Source organism: Callithrix jacchus, chromosome 7 (assembly GCF_049354715.1).
Source record: "Callithrix jacchus isolate 240 chromosome 7, calJac240_pri, whole genome shotgun sequence".
NCBI lineage: Eukaryota > Metazoa > Chordata > Mammalia > Primates > Cebidae > Callithrix > Callithrix jacchus.
The window spans coordinates 62,670,119-62,695,937 of NC_133508.1; the positions used below are offsets into that span (position 1 = coordinate 62,670,119).

A 25,819-nucleotide genomic window follows, 5' to 3' on the forward strand; every position below is an offset into this window, starting at 1 on the left:
TAGGGTCCACGGTTGGAGTGACCAACGATCAGGAGCTCAGGGTTCAAATCCCACCCTGCCACTTAGCTGGGTCACCTTAGGAAGAGTCCATCCCCCTCTGAGCTTTTCCCATCTGTAAATATGACAGGCAAATCTCTGTCTTGGAGGGTGGCTAGAGGACTGAGACAGAGGCTGTGATAGCTCATGGCCAGCTTTGAGTTTCGGTACTTGCTGGTTGGATTAGCAGTGGAGGAAACTGGTTTGGAAGGGGTTAAATGGAGTCCCTGCCTCCCAGCCAGGAGCGAATCAGGGCTGGTAGGGGAGGAGCCAGGCTGCTCCTAAGGAAAGAGGTCTAGATCTGCCAGATGCCGACTGGAGAGGGACGGGAAGAGACACCGCAGGGTTTGGGGGGCTTGGCACAGCGGCCCTGGCCTCTGCACTGTGATAGCTCCAAGCCAGACAATGCAGGGTAGCTGCTGGGCTGTGGGGAAGACGGGCTACACTTCCTGAGCTGGGGCAGCGGCAGAGTGGATGAGGACCAGGACCCCGCGCCCGCCTGGCCCTCCAAAGCGGGGGCACCGGCTGCACCCAGGCTGTGACCTCAGCTGACTCCGATGATCCACATGGGACGAAGGGTCTAATTTTAGCTCCAGCCACGTGCCCACAGCCCTGGAGTGTCTTCCAGTGGGCACAGGGGCAGCCAGGGCTGCTCAGGCGAGGGGAGGAGTGGGAAGACCAGCCCTGCTCCCTCCAGCCTGTCCCTGGCCAAGCCGCCCCCTGTGGGAGCCCTGACTGGTCCCCATGGCCTGGCAGACAGCCCTACTCTCAGTTGAGGGTAAGGTCAAGGGGTGCAGCCAGAAGGGCAGAGGGACACGGCCCTGCATTCTGGACAGGGGTTGCGTCAGCCAGAGCAGTGCGCAGGGGCAGTGGTCCCTACTGGGAGGGCAAAGGGTGGCTTGGTTGTCCAAGGGCCTAGGAGGCAGAGTTCTGAGAGCAGGCGGGCCAGGCCAGCAAGCTGGGTCCTACCTGGCCTCCTCCTGCCCGGCCTGTGACTTACCGTCTGACCTTACACAGGTGGCCTGGTCTCCATGGGCCTCAGTCTTCTTATCTGTACAATGAAAGCGCAGGACTAGCAGGCCGGTCCCAGCTCCTGTCTCCCCCGACAGGCCCTGCTCTTCCTGCGTGCTTGCTGGCAGAGGCCTCCCAGCTTCCCCAGCCCCGGCTGTGGGTGGCCACATGCAGTCGTGGAGAAGAAAGTCCCTCTGGCTGGCACTGTCAGCCTCCTGGCTCCTGCTCATCCTGCTGGGAGGCTTCTCCCTTCTCCGCCTGGCATTGCCTCCCAGACCTCGGCCCCGGGCTCCCCAAGGCTGGCCTCGCTGGCTGGACGCAGACCTCCTGCAGAGCTTCTCCCAGCCTGGAGAGCTCCCAGAAGATGCCGCTCAGCCTCCTCGAGCCCCCCATGGTGGCAGCTGCAACTGGGGATCCTGCTTTGACACCTCGAAGTGCAGGGGCGATGGCCTCAAGGTGTTCGTGTACCCAGCAGCTGGACCGATCTCAGAGACCCATCGCAAGATCCTGGCTTCCATTGAGGGCTCTCGCTTCCATACATTCAGCCCTGATGGGGCCTGCCTCCTCCTCCTCCTCAGCCTGGATGCCCAGATTGGAGAGTGCAGCTCAATGCCTCTGCAATGGAACAGGGGCAGGAACCATCTGGTCCTTCGTCTCCACCCAGCCCGCTGCCCCAGGACCTTCCAGCTGGGACAGGCTATGGTGGCCGAGGCCAGTCCCACAGTGGACTCCTTCCGGGTTGGCTTTGATGTGGCCCTCCCTTTTCTCCCTGAAGCCCATCCGTTGCGAGGTGGGGCTCCTGGCCAGCTGCGGCAACACAGCCTCCAGCCCGGGGTAGCCCTGCTAGCTCTGGAAGAGGAGAGGGGTGGGTGGCGCACAGCAGGCACCAACTTCTCTGCCTGCCCCTGGGATGGGCGCTGTAAGCAAGACCCTGGACCTGGGCAGTAAGTGAACCTTTCGCCTTGGGGGCTGGATGGGAGAGGGCTGGGATAGACGCAAGCCCAGAGGTGAGGGTAGAAGGTAGGACTGAGACGGGAGAACCAGGTAGTCCTGGCAGACTTAGGCCTCAGCTGCAGCAGGAGGGAGCCAGGTTAGATGGCAGAGAGCACTTCCATTAAGATGGGGACTTTTTGCAAAGGGGTATCTAAGGTAGGTTTTAGAGTTCTCCCCTGGGGATCTTTAAAAAACATAAAACACAACTCACTCCTATTTACTTCCTCTCCCTTATTCCAAACCTCCTACCCTAATTTTTTTTTTCCACATACACATGTATAGTGGTTACTCTGTGCTAAGCACTTATATAAATCATTATTATAATAAAATATACTCGTTGTTAGCATTTAAGTGTTTGTGTACCAGACACTAAAGCTCAGACAGGTTAAGTAATTTTTCTGAGGCCACCCAGCTGGAAGGAGCCGGTGTTTTGATCCAGAATTGCCTGTCTCCAAAGCCTTCAGTATGAGAATTCTGAGTTTTAAGCAAATGTTTATGATCACTCATCAAATGTCTCAGAGGGGCCTCACAGTCATCGGTGGAAGCTGCTCCTGTTTCTAATTTTGGGGATTAACCTCTCAAGGAAACAGCCTTTGGTTATAGCAAATATGACGTAGGTCAGATCTAAGGAAGGACTTTCTGCCCATGAGAGGGCCTTGATATATATAAAGGGCTAGAGGCCTGTCGGAGCGGTGAGCTTGTGCGGAAACTCTTTTCCACCTGGGCTAGTTGGGGTGATGCACCTCAGGTGATAAAGATTGTCCTCTAAGCACTCCAACTCCTCTGTGTCCCCAGCAGGCTGGCAGTCTCCAAAGACTGGCTGGGCAGGCAAGAATGGAAGTCCTTCTGAGGTTAACCAAGGCTCCAGTGGCAGAGGCTTCCCTCTGTATTTACCCCATCCAGGGGCAGACCTGAGTCAGGAACTGTCACTCTGGTATCCTCCCACAGGTCTCTCTCCCTGTTCTCTGCTCAAACAACATCAGTTATTCTGAGCTCCGCTCCCTCCCAGGGATTCTTGCCTCTGCTTGGGGATGTCTCTCAGTCAAAAGGCTCTTGTGGGAATGGGATCTTTCCAGTTTCTGAAGGTAGAAGGAGGCCTCCAAGGAGCCCTCACAATCAGGAGTAGAAAAGGACTTGTCCCGGTCAGCCCCAGGGTCCTTCTGCCAGGACCCATCCCTAGTGGTCTCCAAGTAGGAAGCCTGAAAAGTCAGGGATCTCGCCCTTGCAGCTCGAGTTCAGGCAGAAGCTCGCTTTGGGTGACAAGGCTCTTGTGCCTCACTTTTCTGTTAAGACACCCAGGTATTCTTAAAGGAAGTTCTTCTTTTGGCTGACTTTAGTTATTGTTAAGCACAGTTCATTATTGGTGAACCTGAAAGCAATTTCAGTCTGAACTTCTTTGAGAAACTGAAAGTTAGGGAGCTGCACACAGCAGGTAGGTGCTCATTAAATGTTTACTAATGGATCTGAAATTGACGAGAGCTGGCTATGGTCTTCTAATTAGTGTGGGTGACCCTCTGAGTAGCATTTTTGATAAGTTTTATTTCCCGGGGCAAAGCTTGGTAGCCTTGTCTTCTGACCCTCTAGGAGTTTTGTCTTTGTCCTCGGCCTCCCTGCAGGTGACGGGTCTTGTCATCTCTTGAGTAGCTTGAGCCTCAGTTTCTCCAAAGTGCCAGGCAGCTGCCTAGGCCAGACAGTAAAGGGACAGAGTGAGAGAGAAAGCCTGAATAAACAAGTGCTGGCCAGAGAAAGAGGCCATTCACAGTCCCTGCCACTGCCCCACATTCCCTCAGCCGGGCCAGAGTTAGGAGGGGAGGAGGCTCCGTCTGAGGAGTGCCTGGCTGGGGCCAGGTGCTGTGCCAGGCACTTGACCTAAGTCACTGCTGATCTTCTCATGCCCCCTTCAAGGGAGGTATTATTATCGTCATGTCAGGGAATGGAAAACTGAGGCTCAGAGAAGTAGAGTAGCCCAGTGTGACAAGGTCCCCTGTTCTTTGAGGGCCCCTCACTGCGCTTGGAAGCAGTGGAGTTGGGATTCAACCCTATACTTTTGGCTCCAAAGCCCACGTTTTTCCACCATGGTTGAACAGTCTCTTGTTGCTTCGGAATAAATCTCCACCCATTCAAATTGTTATTTATTCATTTTTATGAATAGGTAATTCATTCACATGTTAGAAAATTCCAAAGGCACAAAGGGGCATAGAGTGAAAGGCCTTCCTTCTACCCCTCTCCCTGGCCACCCAATTTTTCTGCCTGGAGCCAAACACCGCTTCCAGTGTCTTTCTGAGAAACTCTGAGTGTGTACAAGTGATATATATATTCTCCCCCATATTTTAACATGAATTTGATGCATGTTTTAAAGTCCCCCAGCCCGTATCCATTGGGAACGAGGGGCACAGTCAGTACCTAGGGCCCATGATACTTTTATAGGCCCATGAAAATATTTTCATTTTTTGAAAATCGGGGCTGGGTGCAGTGGCTCACACCTGTGATCCCAGAACTTTGGGAGGCTGAGGCAGGTAAATGCTTGATCTTAGCAATTCAATTTTGTAGAGACCCTGTCTCTACAAAAATTACAAGCATTAGCTCGGTGTGGTGGTACATGCCTGTAGTCCCAGCTACTTGGGAGGCTGAGGTGGGAGGATTGCTTGAGCCCAAGGGGTCAAGGCTGCAGTGAGCTGAGATCACGCCACTTCACTCCAGCCTGGGCAGCAGAGTGAGACCCTGTCTCAAAAAATTAAAAAAAAAAAAAAAAAAAAGCAGAATTAAAAATAAGCTTTCAGGTAGAAGAAAAAAAAATTTTTTTTTTGAGACAAAGTCTTGCTCTTGTCACCCAGGCTGGACTTGAGTGGCACAATCTTGGCTCACTGCAACTTCCACCTCCTGGGTTCAAGCAATTCTCCTACCTCAGCCTCCCAAGTAGCTAAGATTACAGGTGCCCACCACCACGCCTAGCTAATTTTTGTAAAGACAGGGTTTCACTATGTTGGTCAGGCTGGTCTCGAACTCCTGACCTCAAATGATCTGCCTGCCTCAGCCTCCCAAAGTGCTGAGATTACAGGCGTGAGCCACTGCACCTGGCAGAAAATGTTTTAATATATAATACTGTTTGTTTTTATCCCAACACAGTTATGAACTATATTCTTTTTTTATGGCAGGAGGGACTGTGAAGGCCAAAGTGCCTAGGCCACATGGAAGTCACAATGTGGCCCTGCCTCTGGCCAGGCCCCAGTAGAGCGCTGAGGCATGGGTACAGCCACGCTGACCACCCTTGGGCACTGAGGCCCTGAGCCTATGGCATACTTTATGTGGCCACAGAATCGTAAGACTTCATCAGTGGTCACCATACAGATGCACAAACTCCCTCTGTAAACACACTCCCCGTTGCCCTCCACAGGTGCTCATGCAGGCTCTACTTATTTGCCTTTACTGATGGGGAACTCACCACCTCCAAAGACAACCCACTGGCTGCACTCTCAGCCTGCTCCATCACTAGAATTTCTGCTGAAACTGACCTCCCAGATATCTGGTCTCTCGGTCCTAGATGTATTTCCTAGTGTCACACTGAGCATTCAGGCAGCACCCACTGAGCGTCCGTTCTCCACCAGGCACCCTGCTAGGCCCTGGGGATACTGAGATGGGGGAGGTACAGCCCCATCCTCAAGGAGCTCAGACTTGTAGGAGAGACAGTCAAGTCAACTGTTCGACACACATTGTTAAGCAAAGAGTGGCTGCACAGGCTGCCTGCCTGGCTCCTCTACTTAAGAGCTGTGTGACCTCTTTGGGCCTCAGTTTTCTCATCTGTAAAATGAGATAATAACAGTGCATACCCCCCATCTCATAGAGGTGCTGTGAGAATGAACTGAGGTAATACATATATAGCACTTAGAACTGTGCCTGAAGCAAAGTACATACTCAACATAGGTTAGCTTGATCATTACCACTGTAGTCCACTAGGAGGTGTGAGCAGAGAGAGCCATCTCTGGAGTGATTAGGGAGGGGTTCCTAGAGGAGGTGATGTTTCAGCTTAGACATTAAGACAGCATAGGAGAAAGCCAGGTTCAGTGGCTCATGTCTGTGATCCCAATACTTTGGAAGACTGAGACAAGAGGATCACTTGAGGCCAGGAGTTTGAGACAGCCTGGGCAACAGAGCTATAGTAATAATAATAGTAATAACAGCCAGACAACGGTAGCACAGCCTGTAGTCCCAGCTACTTCAGAGGCTGAGGCAGGAGAATAGTTTGATCCTGGGAAGTCGAAGCTGCAGTGAGCTGTGATGACACCACTGCACTCCAGCCTGGGTAACAGAGCAAGAGCTTGTCTCAAAGAAAAAGATGAGGAGGACTTCCTCAGGCTGACAGGGCAGGGAGGGGCCCTCCAATGTGAGGGAGAAGGGATCTTAAAGGCACAGAGGATCCAAGGAGGTTAAGGCTCAGTGGTACAATTTACTTGGCCTTAACCTAGAGGTTTTCAGTTCCTTAGAGGGTGACTTGGGGGTGAAGGGGGCCATACCTGGTTGGCCTCTGCTGTGGCTTTTAATGAGGTGAAGGGTGTCCTGATGCTAACTTGTAGCTTCTTCCAGGGAGGAGTAAGAAGGCTGGGGTCCCTGGGAGACCACTAAGCAGCAGCTCTGGGGTGGTTCAGATAACTCGGGGTTAGGAGCTGGCACATCTCTGTCCTAGTCCTAGGTCCACCCCAACCCTATCTGTGACCCTGAGTCAGTTCTTGTGTCTCTTTGGGCCTCACCCTCCCTATCTGTTCAGTGGGGCATGGGCCTGAGGCTGCCTAAGTAACCCAGGTCTGCCTGTTGGAGGTTCAGGCTCAAAGCCAAACAGGCTGTAACTAAAGAGAGTCCTAGGACCCCCTGGGCCCTGCTCATGAGTCCCACACTGAGCAGGCCTGTGTCCTGGTCTCTCCCTTTATCCCTCCCCAGCTGGTTTCACAGGCGACTATCCCCCTGGGGGTGGCTCTGAGGGGGCTGGGACTCCTGCCCTCCCCAACAGGCACACACAGCCTGAGTGTGGCCCTGGGCCAGGGCTGGGGGCTGAGTGGGAGGAACAGAGGTGGCCTGTCCTCTAGGCCAGGGGCCTCTGGGCAGCAGCTTCCTGTGTGGTTCCAGGCTGGGGGCCCAGCCCACCTCAGGACAGAGGAGCCTTTCATAGGCCTGGCTCTCAGTGTGGTGGGGAGGGCTGGGCTCGGGGGCTGCGAAGGTGAGTAGAGTTGGGGAGGGCAGACGTGCATGTCTAAGACAGGCAGGGCCTCGGAAACATCAGGGTCTGCTTCCTCCAATTTTACCGATGAGGAAATTGAGGCTAGAGAAGGCAAGGGAAGCATCTAACTAAGACCACCGAGGGCAGAGACAGAGCTGGAACACAGGGCTCCTGACTCCTAGTCTAACCGCAGATGCCTGGCCGATGTGAGGCTTGTGTTTGTGTTAGTGTGTCAGTGTGCAGCTGTGCATATGCATAAGTGGGTTTGCATATTTGGGAGTGTGAGTGTGGGGTCCTGGGGTGTGCGGTGCTCCCACTGAGGGAGGCTGGTGGGGTGAAGGGCACTGTCCAGGCTCATATGTGCAGGGACCTCCCTGTGTTCCTCTTTAGGACCCAGCGCTGGGAGATGCTGCCCAATGCCACCTTCTGCCTCATCTCTGGCCACCGTTCCCAGGCTGCCTTGCGCTTCCTCCAAGCCTTGCAGGTACAACTCCAATTTGAGTGTCACCAGTCCTCTGTCCCTCAGCACTCATGAGCTGGCAGGTCCTCTGGGTCCAGGCCAATGAGACGGGGCAGTGAGCTGCCTGCTCCTTTACTCCTGGCCTCAGGTGTGCCTGTGTACCCATTCACTGCACCCACAGAACAACCATAACCACCTCCCCTCTCAGAAAAGCCCCATTTTCCTGTCCTCTTTGCCACTTGCCCCCAAGGGCAACTGGGACCTGGGGGTGTGGGGTGAGTATGTGCAGGGTGGGGCTGGGCTCCCTGTGACCTCCCCGCCCCCTAGGCCGGCTGCATCCCGGTGCTTCTCAGCCCCCGCTGGGAGCTGCCCTTCTCTGAGGTCATTGACTGGACCAAGGCGGCCATCGTAGCTGATGAGAGGCTCCTGCTTCAGGTAACTCAGAGCCCTGCCCACAGGGTGGAAACTGGACCCAGGAAAGTGGAGGGACCCAGAACCCTGGATCTAGGCTGGCCTCAGTCCTCATTCCTATCCTCCTTCTATGGATACTGATGATCTCCTAGCACCAATTCTCCCCAGTCGGTCTCCCATAGGATCTGATGGAGTTAGAAATTCCTAAGGGTTCTGAGAGCAAGTTCTGATCCTCTTCTAGCCTCAGTTTTCCCATGTCTACAATAGGATGAGCTAGACCAGACAATCCCCATGGGCCCAATGGCCTGTGACTGCTTAAATATCAATTTAGGGGAAGGCAACAAAAAAATTCAAACTCAGAGCACCTCCATAGGGTCTGGGCTGGGAAAGCAAAAGGCATGGCAACTTTTCCATCTGATGAAACTAATTTTGTCCAGCTCTGAAAAATATATGTATGACCTGCCTTGAATCCCCTGAGAATTATAGAGGTGGTTAGTAGTAGCTACCATTTATTTACTGACCCTCTACAATGTACTAAGCAATTAATGAGCAAACACTGGGAGGTTAAACAGCTTGACACAGTCACATGGTTACCAAGTGTCATTCAGACCCAACTCTGTGTGACTCCTGAACACGTTTTTTTTTTGAGATAGGGTCTTCCTCTGTTGCCCAGGCTGGAGTGCAGTGGCATGAATATGGCTCACTGCAGCCTCGACCTCCTGGGCTCAGAATTGCTCTATTACCTGCCAATTTTCTCTCTCTCTGCCCCAGGTCCTGGCTGCCCTCCAGGAGATGTCCCCTGCACAGGTCCTCGCCCTTCGTCAGCAGACCCAGTTTCTGTGGGATGCCTACTTCTCCTCTGTGGAGAAGGTCATCCATACTACTTTGGAGGTGAGGGGGCTCATCTGATGGGGGTCCTGGCCCTTGACTCCTGCTTCATCCCTGTCACCTCTCCATACTCCTCTGTCCCAGTGTTTAGGGATCACCCCATCTTGAAGATGGTCTTGGGATGAATCTGAGACTTGGCTGTGAGATTTGGGGCAAGTTTCTCCTCCAGTCTTTGCCCAAGTTTCCCCATCTGTAGAGAAGACGGCTGTGGCCAATAGATTTCAAAGCATGTGCCAATGCCACTTGACTGCTGACGACTGCCTGGGGTGCTATGTTGGGAGAGATTCTGAGTCCCAAAAGAATGTCATGACCCATTAGTGACATCTGTCATGGGTGAGGAAGGAAGGGGAAGCAGTGACCCTGCCACCATCTGCCACCTCTGGAGCAACATCATGGAGTGTGCCCTATGCTAGACTTCAGCTTCTGACCCCAGGGGTCTGGCGATGCAGCTGCCACCTTCCCCAGGGCCTGGAAGGGGAGGTGTGGCCATGGTCACACAGATCCCTCGCTCTGCTCAGCTCCTCTCTCATTCAGGTTATTCAGGACCGGATCTTTGGAACATCAGCTCACCCCTCGCTGCTGTGGAACAGCCCGCCAGGGGCACTCCTGGCCCTGTCTACTTTTTCCACAAGCCCCCAGGACTTCCCCTTCTACCACCTGCACCAGGGTATGCCCTGGGGATGGGACAACCTGAAGTCCCCTCAACTCTACCCAGGGCTGCCCCAGCCTCATCCGGAGAGCCCCACCAAGACCATCCTTGGCCCCTGGGACTCCCTACTCAGGTCATTCTTCATGGGGTTCTGTTTCCTCCCACCCTAATAGCCTCTGTCTCATTCCCCCAGGCTCCCGCCCTGAGGGCAGATTCAGCGCCCTGATCTGGGTGGGGGCCTCTGGCCAGCCCCCGCTGAAGCTCATCCAGGCAGTGGCAGGCTCTCAGCACTGTGCCCAGGTCTGCTCCCTTCCCAGCTGGAGTCCTGGGATCCAGGGTGGGGGCAAGGGACAAGGCAAGGCCCTAATGACTTCTAGACCCCAAGGATGACCACTCATTTTGTGGGGAGGCATGGGAAAGATTTCTGAGTGTTCTTGCTGCCTTCTTCTGTAAGTCCCAAGGTTCTGTTGCCTTTTCCCCATGGAAAATTTCCCCATCGAAATTGATGAAGCCACATGAAAAGCAGGTGTCTCTGGGAGGCTGGAGAAGGAAACATTCACTGCTTTACTCAGCAGTCATTTTCTGAGCACTAGGCCCTGGGCTCAATGCTGAGCAGAGAAAAAGCAGGGAAGCATTCTGCCCAGAGATTCAGACTGAGTTAGCATTTTCCAGCACACAGACTGTCAAATCTTACTTCTAGATAAGCCAGATAGACTCACTAGAGTCCTTGCAGAGGAAGTGAAACAGTTAGCTCAGCCAGGGTGCACACAGAAGGGCTCCAAACAGGCCATTTGAGCTGGGCTGGGAGTGATAAAAGAGGCTGAGGAAGAGAATGAAACCTTAGAGAAAAGATGGGGATGGAGCATCTTGAATTCTAAAGTCACAGGTCACCACCTTCATGTCACCAGAATTCCTGCCTCCTACAAGCCCAGAGGCAAGGACAGGGCAGCAGTAAGAGGACCTTGGAGCCAACTAAGCCCTTCTCCCATGTGCACTTTATAAAGCTGACTTCTCAAACTTCTTCTACCTTGAGAAAGATCACTCCTGCCCCCCAACGCCCCGCAACCCGCCTTCTGCCCCAGATCCCAGACTTCACGGACAACCTCTTGTCCTCTAGATCTTGGTTCTCTGGAGCAATGAGAGGCCACTCCCATCCAGGTGGACGGAAACAGCAGTGCCCTTGACAGTCATTGATGGGCGCAGGAAGGTGAGGGATAAGGAGAGGCATGAACAGGGTGGGCCCATGCTGGGAGCTGGGGGAGGGCACCCATGGGGTGTCTTATGAATACCTGGGCCTGAGCTGCAGTTGGGCCTGAAGAATGGCACAGTAGGTTTCAGCCGCAGGGCAACTAATAGTAATGATTCTCTTCCCTCCCTGGTCCCTGTGAATTGTGCTTCCAAAGCACTGGGGCTTATGTGATAAGGGAAGACAGAGGAGTGGGTTGATATCTCAGATGAGAAAGGGAGGAGAAACCCGGGATCTTGAGAAAACATAGACAAAGGGCAGCACATTGGGCCAGGAATGGGTGGCTTCTGGGAACTGTGGTTGGTTGGAACCATGCCTGCTGCATGACTGTGGGCAAGTCCCTTCGTCTCTCTTATCTGTTTCTTTCAAATGGGAGATGTTTGACAATTCCTCCCACAGTTGATATGACAATATGACAATGGAGGAATCCCAAGATGTCAAAACTGGAAGGGTCCCTAGAGCCTAACTGCCCCATTTTACCAAAGGGGAAACTGAAATCCAAGAGGTCAAATGAGTTACCCAGGTCCCAGAATGAGCTCTGCACAGGCTTGCTGTATTCGCTGCCCAAGTGTCTACACTGTGCCTGAAGGGCTTTACTTATTGGATGGGGGTGGAGGGAGGTTCCAATGGCTGAGTTCGCCTCCCTTCTCCTCCTGCAGGTTAGTGATCGCTTCTTCCCATACAGCACCATCAGAACTGATGCCATCCTCAGCCTCGATGCCCGCAGCAGCCTTTCCACAAGTGAGGTGAGGGCTGGGCCCAAGAGAAACCCAGTGTGGGTAGACACAGAGCCAGAGGGCCCTGGCAGTCCCTCAAGTTCCCAGAGTTGGGGAGACCCCAGGTCCTGAAGTCCAGCCTCTTGCATTTGAAGCCACCCCAGCAAGCCAGGCAACCTTCTCTTTAGGAGTCTTGAGGCTTCCATGAACTCGTTTGAGAACATTGTTTTTGTGCCCCCTGAAAGCTTTCATGCCACACTTCCAGCCAATTCCAAGTCATGGCTCCTGTCTCCTCTACCCTGAGTCCTGTCCTGGTCCTCAGCCAGGCTGGCCCTGCCTCCATTTATCTGGATGTCCTAGGTATTTAGGAGGTCCTTCCTCACAGCTTACTTGAGTCCCTCTCCAGGTGGACTTTGCCTTTGTGGTGTGGCAGAGCTTCCCGGAGCGGATGGTGGGCTTCCTGACGTCGAGCCATTTCTGGGACGAGGCCCACGGTGGCTGGGGCTACACTGCTGAGAGGACAAATGAATTTTCCATGGTTCTCACCATGGCTGCCTTCTACCATAGGTACAGACCCTCACCCTGCAAATGGATCAGAGACCCCCCCTACCCCAAACCAGCAGCAGGGTGGCTCAGGTTGAACCCCAGGGATCCAGGTTCAAGGCCCAGATCTGCCACTTCCTAGTTGTGGGATCCTGGGCAAATCTCCTCACTTCTTTAAAGTTTGTTTCCTCATCTGTAAAATGGGATGGACTCACCTCCCAGGGCTGGTGTGATCATCAAATGAAGTCCCTGGCACACAGAGGTTCCACAAATGATAACAATTGTTATTTTAAGTAAAGCCATGGAGTGAACAGGGGCAGTGTGTGGGTTTTCTGGTGGTGGGGTGACAAGAGAATAGTCCTGATGCTTTATAAATGTGGATGTGATGGGTTGGGGACCATTCCAGACCTTCCAGAAGCTGCCTGAAGTGCTCCAGTCTTGGGGTAGGGACTGAATTCTGCAGGACCTCTTTAGAGGGGTTCCTTAAACATGTTTAAATCAAATATGCATAACCTGGAACCTCTTGTAGAGTACCCAGGAGCTCTGCAGGGAATTATCAGTAGAGTGAAGAATAATTGAATGTCTGTGAGGTGAGGCTGGCCTGTCTGAGGGCCATGTGAAGTGAGGCTCACTCAGAGCAGCATCAGCCTGGTTCATCCACAACTGGTCTTTGGGCTGCCATGTTTGATGGCTTTGAAACCAGCTGATCCCAGCCCACCTACTTCTGGCTATGTCTGAGTTCAGAACTCAGAGCCCAAGGATGGGGGCCCCAAGGAGCTGTGGGGGAGAGGGCAGGGAACACACCACTGGCTGCAGATGAGCCCCGGGCACAGCACAGTGGAGAGCTGTTTATGCCGGGGATGGGAACTCTCAGAGGCAGGGCTCAGAGGCTTGGGTATGGAAGGGAGAGGTGAAGTCTGAGGGGAGGAGAATGGGGCCTGGGGATGAATTTTTCTGTAGTCTCTCCCTTTCCTTTCCCCTTGTCCAGGTATTACCACACTCTCTTCACCCACTCCCTGCCCAGGGCTCTGAGGACCCTGGCAGATGAGGCACCCACTTGTGTGGACGTCCTGATGAATTTCCTAGTAGCGGCAGTCACCAAGCTGCCCCCTATCAAGGTGCCTTATGGCAAGCAGCGCCAGGAGGCTGCTCCACTGGTGAGGGCTGAGGGGGACTGGTCGGAACTGGCGGGGATGGTGGGGATGGCGGGGAGGATTCCCTCTAACTGCCTAATTCTAGTCTCTCTTGCTGCACGGGCGTGGGGAGTTCGGAAAGGCGGAGAGGGCCATTAACGCATTGCTTCTGTCCCTGTTAGGTGCCTGGGGGCCCGGAGCTCGGGCCAAAGCTGCAGGCCCCAGACCCCAACTGCATCAACCAGATAGCGGCAGCGTTCGGCCACATGCCCTTGCGGTCCTCTCGTCTGCGTCTGGACCCGGTGCTCTTTAAGGACCCGGTGTCCATGCAGCGCAAGAAGTACCGCAGCCTGGAGAAGCCCTAAGGGGCGACTCGCGGAGACCACAGCGGAGGTCCCAGCCCTGCTCCCAGAGGGCGCGGCACCTGCCTGCGGGCTCCGCCCAGGGACACCGGAGAACCAATCATGGCAGCCAGCGGGCCCACACGTCGGACCCCGGTTGGCCAATTACAGCAGGGGGCGCGGCCTTACCTTCTTCCGCCGGCCCTCGGCGGCGGAGCCTCTGCTGAGGCCGAGCACCGTGCCTGGAGCGCCGCTCACTGCTTCTTCACCCAGCTGACTTCTGCTTGTCTTTCAGAGCGTCGCCTCCTCCAGGGACTTGCCTCGCCCTCCTCCCCGACCCCGATGGGTTGGATCTCCTTTGCGCTTTCGCCGCCCAGTGTTTGCTGCGGTCCCGCCCGGTCAGGTCCCAGGACTGGCTTGCGGGCCCGGGGGAGCGGGTCGTGTAGTGTCCTTTTCTCTCTGACCCGGCAGGTGTGCCGCAGATATTTGACAAATCGATGGATGGCAGACATTAACTGCGTGCCTGCCCCAATGCGGCGGGACAGTGTGAGCGGAGAGACGGAACTCCCCCATCCAGGGTTCCTAGTCCCGGGAAGGCAGCTACCCAAAGACTACTGCGTTGCCAGGCTCAATCCTCGAGCCTCAGCCAAGGAGCAGAAGGGTGTGGGTAAACGAGGAGTGGGGTGAGGAAAGCGGGATGGGAACATGCAGCCGTCCCCCGCCCGGCGCGCGCACGCGGCTCAACCTGGGCCGTGTGCCCTGCACTACCAACGCCGACCACTAGAGGTCAGTGCAGCGCCGCACTCCCCACCTGCAGGGCAGAGGGCTGCTGGGGACGTGGAGGGTGTGCGCTGTGGGGGTCTGAAATCTGGGGAGAGGAATCTGAAGAACAGTCCCATTTCTTTGGCCTGAACACTTGGAACTCAGTAAGAAGGGACTGTTTCTAGGTGGGCTGGGCGCGAGTGGGGACTGTCCCGAGCAGGGACTATAGTTGAGGCTGGAATTGGGGTGGGGACACTAGGTCCTCCCGGGTTCACCCACCTGGAACTGGAATTATCACTTCCGAAATAAAGCGCTTGTCCTTGCCCCCTCATGCTCTAGGCTATAAATACCCTTACAGCAGCTGCTGGAGGGAGGGGCTCAGGGCTTAGGGCTTGCCTGGTAGCAGGGTCGACTCCAGAGGGTGAGGGTGGCTGGTCCAGCCCAGGTCCAGGGTGTCAGGTGTTTTCCTGCTTTGATGGCCTCGCAACTCTGGAAACTCCCGTGACTGGCTCACTGGCAGGAACATGCTGTCCCCTTAGGCCTCTCCAAGGCCTTCCACCCCCACCCCCCAGCTGGACGTAGGGCCCCTGGATGACTCAGATCCTCCCTGGAGCCAATCACAGCTGGGTGGCAGCGTTGGTCACCCTTGGGAGGTGTGGTGCTGTGAGATGCTTGAGCTACAGGGGGGACTGGAAATGAAAGCGGTGGGGGACAGGCAGTCTGGGCCAGAGTCAAGAACTGAGGGTGGGTGGGAAAGCATACAGCTGCGGCCCAGGCAGCCTTCCCGGGGGGGAGGGCGCTGGGTGCCAGGTCCAGCCAGGGAAAAGAGGCACCTTTCCAATCACAGCTGTGACACCCAGGACACTGAATTGCCTTGGCATGGCCTTGCCAGTGGATCAGGCACTGCTGGTCCCAAGGGTTCGTATTGTATCAACATGCATCCCCGATCAGGCCCCCAGCCCCTGCTGTAAAGGAAGGTCTAGGGGAATAAGACAGAAATCCCAGTCCTGCCCACACTGGCTGTGTACTTCAGGAAAACGAATCAACCTCTGAGCCTCATTTTTTTCACGTATAAGAATGTGGGATAGCAATGATGGTCTCTCTCTCTTTTTTTTTGAGATGCAGTCTTGCTCTGTCACCTGGGCTGGAGTGCAGTGGTACTATCCCGGCTCACTGCAACCTCCACCTCCCGGGTTCAAGTGATTCTCCTGCCTCAGTCTCCTGAGTAGCTGGGATTACAGGCACATGTCACACGCTTGGCTAATTTTTGTATTTTTAGTACAAATGAGGTTTCCCCATGTTGGCCAGGCTGGTCTTGAACTCCTTGCCTCAAGTCATCTGCCTGCCTCAGCCTCCCAAAGTGCTGGGATTACAGGCGTGAGCCACCACGCCCAGCCAATGATGTCTCTTGAGAGGGATGTAAGGACTTGGCACAGAACAAAGCCCAGGATCAAGTTCCTGGGGGCCTGCCATGACTTGGGCACGGCAGGGGACGGTCAGAGGGTTGAGTCCCTTGAGATCGTGGTAGAATGGAGCAGCCGCCGGCAACCCCCACCCCTCTCCACATAGACCTGGAGGGGCTGAAAGACCCACTGACCTAGAACACAGGCGATCAAGATGACAGTGCTGGGAAGGCACAAAGAGGTCGTTTCACAGATGAAAAGACAGAGATTTAAAGTGGGAGGCAAGTGACCAAACCCACCTCCTCCCACCTTGGGCCAAATCAGAGTCAAGACAAACTTGCTGCCCCTGGGGAGGCTGGGAAGCCCTCATGACTCCTCAGTAAGGCAGCCTCAGGCCACAGAGTTCCCTGCCTCCAGGGTGATGAAAGTAACCATACAACAACCACAGGTCCTTGGCCAACTCACCCAAGGCACTTGCTTACAATGGCAGAGACAGACCCTGTGACACAGGACTCCCTGATAACTGAGTAAGTTGTCTGGATGAGCTGAGGACAGGTCTCCCCTCTTTCGTCTTGTAAACACAAGCCACCCCTAAGTTGGAAATCTTCACACACAAGCCCCAGGAAGCCGTGGTCTCCCTCCTAGCTGGCCTCTGGGCCGAGGGCAGCCCCGCTTCTCTCCCTCTCCCTCCTCCACACCCAGGCTCCGACTGGGTCAGGCCAGGTAGGCAGCAGAGCTGGCCCACTGTATCTTTCCGGAGGCTTGGAATCCCCGGGGACACTGTCAGGGCCACAGAAGTGCCAGAGGGCTTACAGGCTGTTAATGCAGAACCCAGGAAATCTCTGTATGCCCCCCCACCACCATCTGTACCAAAGTTCTTTTTTGTATTGGCACAGCTGAGGGCATAAGGAAAGAGGAAACCAGCCCCTTATCTAGGAAGAAGCCTCTCCTCTCCCGGAAAGGGGACATTTGGTTCATAGCCGAGGTGACTAAGGCACAGACAAGCCTCAGGTGCCTCCTGGCTCCCTGCCTCAGGTGGAATGAGAGTCGGGTCCTCACCCCTGTGACCTCCTTAAACCCTATTGCTAAAGGCAGAGGAAAGGGCTCAGAGTCATAAAGGCAAAGGCCAGCCAGGCTGAAATGGGGAACAAAGCAGGCCGTAGGGGTGCACTGGGGCCAGCCTCCCCTTGGACGTTCCGTGGCTTACTACCTTGTCCCTGCGAATGGTAGAGCGACATCTGCTGAGGATTAGGCCCAAACACAGCCTTTCCAGACCTAGCCCGGGGGCTGGAGGAACAGGGTCACACTAGTTGTATACCTGCTGAGTCCCCACCCTGGCACTGGCTGTAGTCAGATGGGGGAGGCAGGGAAGAGCTCTATTCCTGAAATGGGGCAAGGCTCTGTACTGAACATGAAGCAGAGGTCAGGAGGGGGGCCCGGTTTATACCACAGGTTGGGTAGGCAAAGTCCTGGCTGGGCCTGGGGGACACTCAGTCCAGCCACCTGCAGGTCCTGTCCATGCCCAGTTGGCAGCTGGCCAGGCAGTCAGTCCGAGGGGCCCTGGCATGCCTGACAGTCCTTCATGTCCTCCGAGTAGTCCTCAATCTGGATGGTCACGGTGTGGAAGTGGAACTTCCCCTGGAGGCAGCTGCTGGCTGTCTTCAGCACGGCCTGGGCATCTGTATTCTGAGCTGGGGGCCAAGAGGGCACAGCGGGGGAGGTACCAGAAAGCTATTTACTACTCCTGGCCCTTTGGAACCATCAGGAGCCCGAGTCTCATACCCCATCCTCAGCAGAACAGGATGGGGGACCATGAACATGGAGAAACCCCCAGATTCCACTCCTCTGCCAGGTACCCTCCCAGCCCAGACCTGGCTTATGCCTGAAAGAGCTGGGAAAGCATTGGTCTTAGGGCCAGGAATCTGCCACCTACTGCCATATACTAGCTGTAAAAGCCTGGGGCCGGGTGTGGTGGCTCATGCCTACATGTAATCCCAGCAATTTGGGAGGCTGAGGTGGGCGGATCACCTGAGGTTGGGAGTTCGAGACTAGCCTGACCAACATAGAGAAACTCTGTCTCTACTAAAAATGCAAAAAAAATTAGTTGGGGGCAGGGGCATTGGGGGTGGGGATAGGGGTGGCGCACACCTCTAAGCCCAGCTACTCAGGAGGCTGAGCCAGGAGAATCACTTGAACCCGGGAGGTGCAGGTTACAGTGAGTCATGTACAAGTGATCTTGCTACTGCACTCTAGCCTGGGCAGCAAGAGCGAAACTGTCTCAAAAAAACCAAAAGGGTAGGGGGCCTGGGCAAGTACCTTACCACCCAACCCCAGCCTCAGTTTCTTTATGGGTAAATGAGATTGTGATGATCAGATGGAATAATGCATATCAACTACTCAGCATGAAGCTGGGCCTGATGCATGGACACTGTGAGCATCTGGGGTCACCTGGACCTGCTGGGGATGGCACCATACCTTTGGCTGCCTGTCTCCCACCCCACCCTGAGTGTCCCAAGCACTCACCAATGGCGATGTGGACAGACAGAACAGGCTGGGCCACAGTCAGGGCCCAGATATGCAGGCTGTGCAGGGCTTCCACCCCCTCCACCGACAGCAGCAGATCCCGAACAGCTGTGAAGTCCATGCCCTTGGGGGTCCCTGAGGACGGCAAGACAGGGGCTAAAGGAAACTGCCCTCCCATGCCTGCCCATTGGTGCAGGGCTGGCTCCTGCTCCTCAGGCGTCATCCCCTCAAAGAAGACCTCCTTGGTCAGCAGGTCTGAGGCTGCCTTCACCTCCCACGCTCTCCACCTTATTACTCTGTTGCATTTCCTCTCCACCCTTAACACTGTCTGAAATTATTTGTGAATTTACTTATTGTTAGTCTCCCCTCTAAAAATGGACACTCCATGAGGGCAGGACAGTCTCCTTTGTTTACCACAGTATCCTTGGTGCCTAGAACAGTGCCTACTCCATAGTAGGTGCTCAATAAACAAATATATATATGTGTGTGTGTGTGTGTGTGTCTGTGTGTATATACATATATATATATATATATATATATATTTATTTATTTATTTATTTATTTTTGAGATGGAGTCTTGCTCTGTCGCCCAGGCTGGAGTGCAATGGCATATCTCAGCTCACTGCAACCTTCCCATCCCAGGTTCAAGCAATTCTCCTGCCTCAGCCTCCTGAGTAGCTGGGACTATAGGTGTGTGCTGATATGCCTGGCTAATTTTTGTATTTTTAGTAGAGATAGGGTTTCACTGTGTTATCCAGGCTGGTCTCGAACTCCTGACCTCTGCCTGCCTCGGCCTCCCAAAATGCTGGGATTACAGATGTGAGCCACTGCACCCATCCAATAAATATACTTTTTAATGGAAAGAAGAAAAGAACAGATCCTGAGAATCCTTAGACCCATCCAGGGCGCAATCATCATCTTCATCATGATCGTTTTTTTCTGAGTCCATCATATTCTTGGAGAAAAAGCTCTGACCTGCAGCCAGATAATCCTGCTAAGCCCAGGCCAGCATCCTACTCAATTTCAGACTGACCCTGACCACATAGAGGCCTAGGACCCTGGCCCAAGACCCCAGGACTAGAGCAAAAGAAAACCAAGGTGCAGGACCAGGTGTGGTGGCTCACATCTGTAATCCAGTACTTTGGGAGTCTGAAGTGAGACAATTGCTTGAGCCCAAAAGTTTAAGACCAGCCAGGGCAACATGGTGAGACCTCCCTGTCTCTACAAAAAATTTAAAAGTTAGCCAGACATGGTGGCATGCGCCTGTGGCCCCAACTTCTTGGGAGGCTGAGGCAGGAGGATTACTTGAGCTTGGGAGGTCAAAGCTGCAGTGAGCTGTGGTGTCGACAATGCACTCTAGCTTGGATGACAGAGCAAGACCCTGTTTCAAAAAAAAGAAAGGCTGGGCACGGTTGCTCATGCCTGTAATCCCAGCACTTTGGGAGGCTGAGGCATGTGGATCATCTTAGGTCAAGAGTTCGAGACCAGCCTAGTTTTGAGAAACCCCTTCTCTACTAAAATATACAAACATTAGCTGGGCATGGTGGCAGATGCCTGTAATCCCAGCTACTCGGGAGGCTGAGGCAGGAGAATCACTTGAACTCGGGAGGCAGAGGTTGCAGTGAGCCGAGATTGTACCATTGAACTCCAGCCTGGACAATAAGAATGAAACTCCACCTCAAAAAAAATAAATAATAAAAGGTAATTCAGGGCAGACCAGATCATTCTCCACCACTGACAGTTCTCCAGCCTCACATGGTACAGCCATGTCCTCCCAGGGTATGGCATTGTTTGGCCCCTGAGATGTAGGAAACGCCTGAATTGCAGTGGATTCAGTAGGTTTGTCCAAGACTGACTGTCCTTTTCTGATCCTCAGTCTGCCCCTCTGTGCAATGGGATGTATAATCTCACCCGCTCTGTCTTCCTGAGAGAAGGCGGCCAGAGACTCAGTAAGTGTATAAGGGAGGGCTGGAGAGCTCCAGACGCTACAGATGTCACCCCAGAAGCCACCTGACAAGGCAGAGGAGGAGGCACCCTTGGGCTAGGGGGAAGGGAAGGCTTGGGCTGGGGATGGTTCCAGGAACTGCCACACCTAAAAGCCCAGGCTGTATGTCAAGATCAGCCCTGGGCCCCAGGAGGCTTTCCAGCCTATGCAGGGGCTCCAGGTCATGGCTCCCCACCCATGTGCTGGGATACCTCTGACACACACATATCCCATTTGAGCTGATTAGAGCTTGACAGCCAAGAGCAAAAAGGGAGCTGCAAAGCCCAGGTTACCTTCCATCAACACCACGATCACATCTCTCAGGATGGTCAAGGTTGTCCCCAGGACCAGGACGGAAAAGAGGAAGGTGCAGATGGGGTCTACATACTTGTATTCTGGCTGCAGGAAGAAAGGAGGGCATCTAACACCTCTGCTTCCCTTCTCCCCTCCCACCCAGCACTGTTGGGAGAGGGGCTCTCTCTGGTGGGTGGGCATGAGCCTCGCTTCTGCCCTGCCTCCCAGTTTTCAACTCTTTATTTCACATCTGCAAGAGCAGAAAGGACAGACCACAGTTCAGAATGAAGCAGTCCCCTCCCACCCCTCCTTCTCAAGGAGCTGAGACATGGACAGAGCAAAAAGGAATCTTAGACACCATCTGATCTGACATCCATCCCCATTTGACAGATGGGGAAATGAGGCTTCATTAGGGCAAGCAACTCACCCAACATCACAGCTAGCAAGGAGGAAAGCCCAGCTTCAGAGCAACGCCAATGCTTGGCTCTTTCCACTATAGCTCCTTGCCTCTATGTGATGGGCACTGCTCAGAGTTTGACAACACACAGTTGTGAGTTTGAATTTGGTTCTATGCCTTACCAGCTGTGTGACACTGTGCAAGTCAGTGCACCTTTCTGAGATACAGAAAACACTACCACCTACTCTTCAGGTTGTTGTGAGGATCAGAAGTACCGACACTTGGTAGGTATCGGATAAATGTTCCTTTCCTTTCACCACCCCTTTCCCCAGAACTGGGAGGGAGCTAGAATTTGAAAAGGGGGCCCCTGCAGACAGGATACCCAGGTGGTCTACACTCCTCTGCCACCCCCACTGCCCTGTGTCCCCAGCTCTGACCTTGAAGTATAAAATATAGGCTGCTACTAGGACGCCCACGCTCTGTAGAAAGTCCCCAATCACATGGATGAAGGCAGCTCGGACGCTGGGGTTCTCTTGCTGCTGGCTGGTGTTGTGGCTGTGCCCGTGGCCAGACTGGTGAAGGGTCAACCCCATTCTATGGAAGTGGAGACAAAGCCAAGGGCTCACTGAGGTCGCAGATGGAGGTCACCTATTAGGGCTAGCCAACTTGCGGGGCAAAAATCTCAAGCCCCCATACCCTGTGATCTCTTTGGCCATGTGAGAAGTCCAACCCACGTGGCCTTGGTTCAGAGAGCCACGGGAGATAGGGCTCAGCTCCAAGGCCAAGCTGAGTCTGGGCACAACAATGCCACAATGCCAAATCTCGGAGCAGGAGAGCATTACAGAAGTCACTGTAAATTCACTCCATCATGTCACAGATGGGGTAACTGAGGCTCTGAGCAAAGGAGATAAGGAGCCCGAAAGAGACACCCATGCTCGGTATACCACAGTCTCTAACTGAGACCAATTTCAGACTTGGGTTCTGCCCCTAGGGACATCCACTCCTGCAACAACTAGCCTTTTCCCACCCCACTTTAGGTATGAAGCCACCCAGGTTAGTCCCTGATATGTATCAGGGAGTGGGTAGGGTTGATTCAGACTCAGATTTACAGCTTCCAGTGTTCTTGGCCTAGGCCTATGATACTACCCAGGTGTTCCAGGTGCCAGAGCTCAGACCGTTAGGGAAGCTCTGTCCCTGTGCCCTATGCTGGAAAGTGGTACTGTCTCCTTCCACAAAGCAGATACAGGTATGGGTGTGAGAGGTGGGAGGGGGAGGGGAACCAGGGCCCCGCTCACATGATGTTCACAGCCACAGCGCAGCCCGACGTGATCAGCATGGTCCCCCCGTTAATCTCATAGTTCCCAGAGATCAGCCGCTCCACAGCCAGGTACACCAGTACTCCGGTCACCACCCAGATGGACAGCACAGAAAGCAGGGCTCCCAGGATCTCTGAGGAAGAACGAAACCCCAATACCCACCTCGGCATGGGCCCTGAGGCTAAGGAGGTTTCCCTCTTCCTTCAGGATCCTCCCCACCCACCCCCAACACAAAGTCAAGGCCTGGGTCCCACTGGGCTCTGCTGAAGCTATGGCTGGCATAGCTGCTCCTTACCCCACCACTCTATATTTGGGAATGTCAGAGCTAGAAGGAACTAGTAAGTCATCATCTGGGTCCACCTTTTTTATTGTACATATGAAGAAACTGGCTTATTAAAATATATGCCTTTTGTCCAGCTAGTAAACTGAGGCTTCTGGGTAAGAGAGGCTGGGCCATCTCCCAAAAAGAGGAAGATGACGACGCAGCCCCAAGAGAACAGAAGAGAGGTTAGAACCTATACCTTCCAGCAGGCTTTGCTGGCCTTCCCCTCCCCCCAGAGCTGATCCACAGATTTATATGCAGTGTTAATGCCATTGTCATTTGTTCTTGAAGCTTGGCTACTGCGCTTCTTTTTTTTTTTTTTTTTTGAGATGGAGGCTCGCTCTGTGGCCAGGCTGGAGTGCAGTAGCATGATCTCGGCTCACCGTAACCTCCATCTCCCGGGTTCAAGCGATTCTCCTTCATCAGCCTCCTGAGTAGCTGAGACTACAGGTGTGCGCTACCACGCCCAGTTAATTTTTGTATTTTTAGTAGAGATGGGGTTTCACCATGTTGGCCAGGATGGTCTTGATCTCTTGACCTGGTAATCTGACCCTCTCCGCCTCCCAAACTGCTGGGATTACAGGCATGAGCCACTGTGCCCGTCCCACTACTGCACTTCTTAGGACAGTGAACTTTGCTTCCCTGCAGACTGAGAGCTCCTGGATGACAGAAACCAGGGCTCCCCGTAAGACTGGAATTTACCAGAGGACAGAGGCCATGGTTGATATTCTCTTCCCCCATCCCCCATCCAGATTACCCTCCTGGCCTCACTTGGGGGAGGAATGGGGGATCCACCCATTATAGCTACCTAAGAACCCCTGTTCTAACTCACCCTCTCTCTCAACCCCATATCCAGCCAAACTGCAATCCTCACCAGCTCTCTGCCAGCCAAAGTTCATGGTCTTGGTGGCTGGCCGGGAGGACATCCAGAGGGAGAAGAGGCTGATGAGCATGCTGGCAAAGTCAGTGAGCAGGTGTGCTGCGTCGGTCATGACAGCCAAGCTGTGTGCCAGGTACCCACCTGCAGGGGCAGGGCCAGAGGGTGCAGGGTCCTTATCAGCTCCCCAGAGACCTGGCTTCCCAGACTGTGTGTGCAGCAGGGAGACCACAGGCTCTGGAAAAAGCCATGCTGAGTTCAGGATCTCTCCACCCATGAGCTGTACAACCATGAGCAAGCAACCTACTCTCTCTCAGCCTCAACTTCCACTCCCTGTGAAAAGGGCCACCAACATCTTAGAGGGTGGATGTGCACATCAAGTTCACATAGGGACTGGAAAGCAGAGTAGGTATTCAGTAAATGCTCTTTCCTTCTAGGAATTCAGGCCTTCCCTTAGCTACTAGCTGTGTATAATCTTTGCAAGTTACTTAACTGAACATGCCTTGGTTTCATGGTCTGTAAAATAAGAAAAAACGTCACCCATGTAATAACACAGGTTGTTGTTAGCCCTGCATCAGCTAATGTGTACACAAAGGCTTGGCATGGTGAGTGTTCAGTAAGAGGGGCTATTAGCGTCAGTATTGCTGGGAATATCCAGTCTATCCATGCACCTACTTCATTTAATTAGCCCAAAAGTACTTACCTATGACTTCTCCGATCATGAACACCAGGCAGATGGCAGAGGCTATGTAGAGCTGGCGCCGGGCCTGCCCCTTCTTGGGGTCACAGTCACTGCTAGGACTCTTCGGAGCATGGCAGTAATGATTGCTCTCCACAGCCAGCTCAATGGCCTGCAAGTCCAGACCAGGTCGGGACAGAGGGATCCAGCCAGCCCCCTCCTGCCACAGAGATCCCATGTATGGCCTGGCCAGAGAGTAAGAGAGGGGGCATGCTCAGCTCTGAGATGGGGCAAGGAGGGCGGCCTCTGGTCCCATTTCTCTGTGAGGCCTGTGTCCACTGGGAAAAATAGCTAAGGACACTCTAAGTTGACAATCCCTGAGGAGTGACCAGAGGTGAGAAGCCTGTGTTCAGACGGGGATGCTAAGGGAATGGGAGTGTTGGGGTCCTGGTCCCGGGGTGTTCCTTCTCCTCAATCCCTTCAGAGGCCAGAGGAGGAGAAGACCCTGGGAACCGGCCAAGGGGCGTGCAGTCCAGTGGAGCACGGGGAAGGAACAGAGTGCAGGCTCTGGGAGAAGAGCAGGCCCCCCTCCAACAGGGCCTCCCCAGGGCGGGACTGCCTGGGGCAAAGTGCTGGGCGGGGCGGGATTCCAGGCAGGGGAACCGCCACTCACCCGACCCCAGGCTCCCCGCGGGCAGGGGTCAGGATCTGTGCTGGGCCCCAGGGGACCTTGGGCCACAGCCCTCACCTCATCCACCCTTCCCTCACCTCACCCCACCCTTCCTACGTGGCCCCAGCTCAAGCCGCCGCCAAAACGAACCACTGCTAGGATGGCAAGCGCGGAGGTGCGTCGGCTGCCGCCCAAATTCCCGCCTGGCTCCAGGCTTTCGTCGTACCGGACTACGGGCCTGGCGTCCAACAGGTGCTGCTTCTCCGTGGCCTCCATGCTGCCCCGCGCCGGGTAGCGGCAGCGCCGCGGCCGCCCGCCGAGTGCGCCCTGGAAGTTGCGCGCGGGACTCCGGGTGGCGCTCACCCGCGAGCTGCGCTTTCTCCGACTCGGCCCCTGCGGTCCCCCGGCTGCAGTTGCGGCTGCTGCTCCGGCTCTGGCTCCGCGCGCCTAGCGCCCCAGGTCTCAGGTACGCCGCTGAGCCCCGCGGCCGCCGACTTTATCCGGGCCTCGCCACCCCGTGTGAAGCGGCCCGCGGCGCGTCGTGTGCAAAAGCCCCCGGGGAAGGGGCGGGGTGGCCGGCTGCAAAAGGCGCCGGGCTGCGGCCCCGCGCACCGGTGCCTGCGTCCTTGGGGCACGTGGAGCCCACCTGCGGGTCGCGAGAAGCCTGCCAGCCTTCGCCAGGCGCGGCGCCCGGTGTTGCTGAGTGAGAACGGGGTGACGGCTGCGCTTCCTCTCCCGCGCAGAGTGGGCCGCGTTCCCACAGAAAGGTTCTCGACCTTGGTTTGTAGAAATCCTCTTTGGTGGTCCCAATGACAGGACTGTGGCTCCTTGCCTCGGAAGAGGGTCTCCAGAGACTCCTGGGGCCGCGTCTGCCCCCTCCGACTGGCGGCTGCCCTGGGCTTGATCATGTTCCCCTCTCAGGCCGGAGACTACCGAGGTCGGCTTGCGTTCCTGCC

At 54.7% G+C, this 25,819-nt stretch overlaps 2 protein-coding genes across 8 annotated transcripts; one reads left to right on the forward strand and one right to left on the reverse strand.

Moving 5' to 3' along the window:
* Positions 1-342: 342 nt before the first annotated feature.
* Positions 343-14,729, forward strand: EXTL1 (exostosin like glycosyltransferase 1). Of its 7 annotated transcripts, none has more exons than XM_078330788.1 (12): positions 651-814; positions 1,146-1,991; positions 7,616-7,733; positions 8,037-8,144; positions 8,892-9,011; positions 9,543-9,675; positions 9,851-9,957; positions 10,775-10,864; positions 11,563-11,649; positions 12,026-12,186; positions 13,151-13,319; positions 13,478-14,729. In XM_078330788.1, exons 2-12 carry the CDS (start codon positions 1,216-1,218, stop codon positions 13,658-13,660), a joined length of 2,052 nt encoding a protein of 683 aa, XP_078186914.1. In that variant the 5' UTR covers positions 651-814; positions 1,146-1,215; the 3' UTR covers positions 13,661-14,729. The 7 variants fall into 7 exon arrangements, with proteins under 7 accessions (XP_078186913.1, XP_035164097.3, XP_078186915.1 ...); XM_035308207.3 differs by having other exon boundaries at positions 7,640-7,733; XM_078330787.1 differs by having other exon boundaries at positions 343-1,991.
* A 1,326-nt stretch (positions 14,730-16,055) lies between these two features.
* Positions 16,056-25,331, reverse strand: SLC30A2 (solute carrier family 30 member 2). The gene is made up of 8 exons (XM_035308210.3): positions 25,090-25,331; positions 24,218-24,438; positions 23,512-23,658; positions 22,295-22,448; positions 21,437-21,593; positions 20,602-20,707; positions 18,325-18,459; positions 16,056-17,492 (listed from the first exon to the last, which is right to left on the reverse strand). Exons 1-8 carry the CDS (start codon positions 25,137-25,139, stop codon positions 17,347-17,349), a joined length of 1,116 nt encoding a protein of 371 aa, XP_035164101.1. The 5' UTR covers positions 25,140-25,331; the 3' UTR covers positions 16,056-17,346.
* Positions 25,332-25,819: the final 488 nt, after the last annotated feature.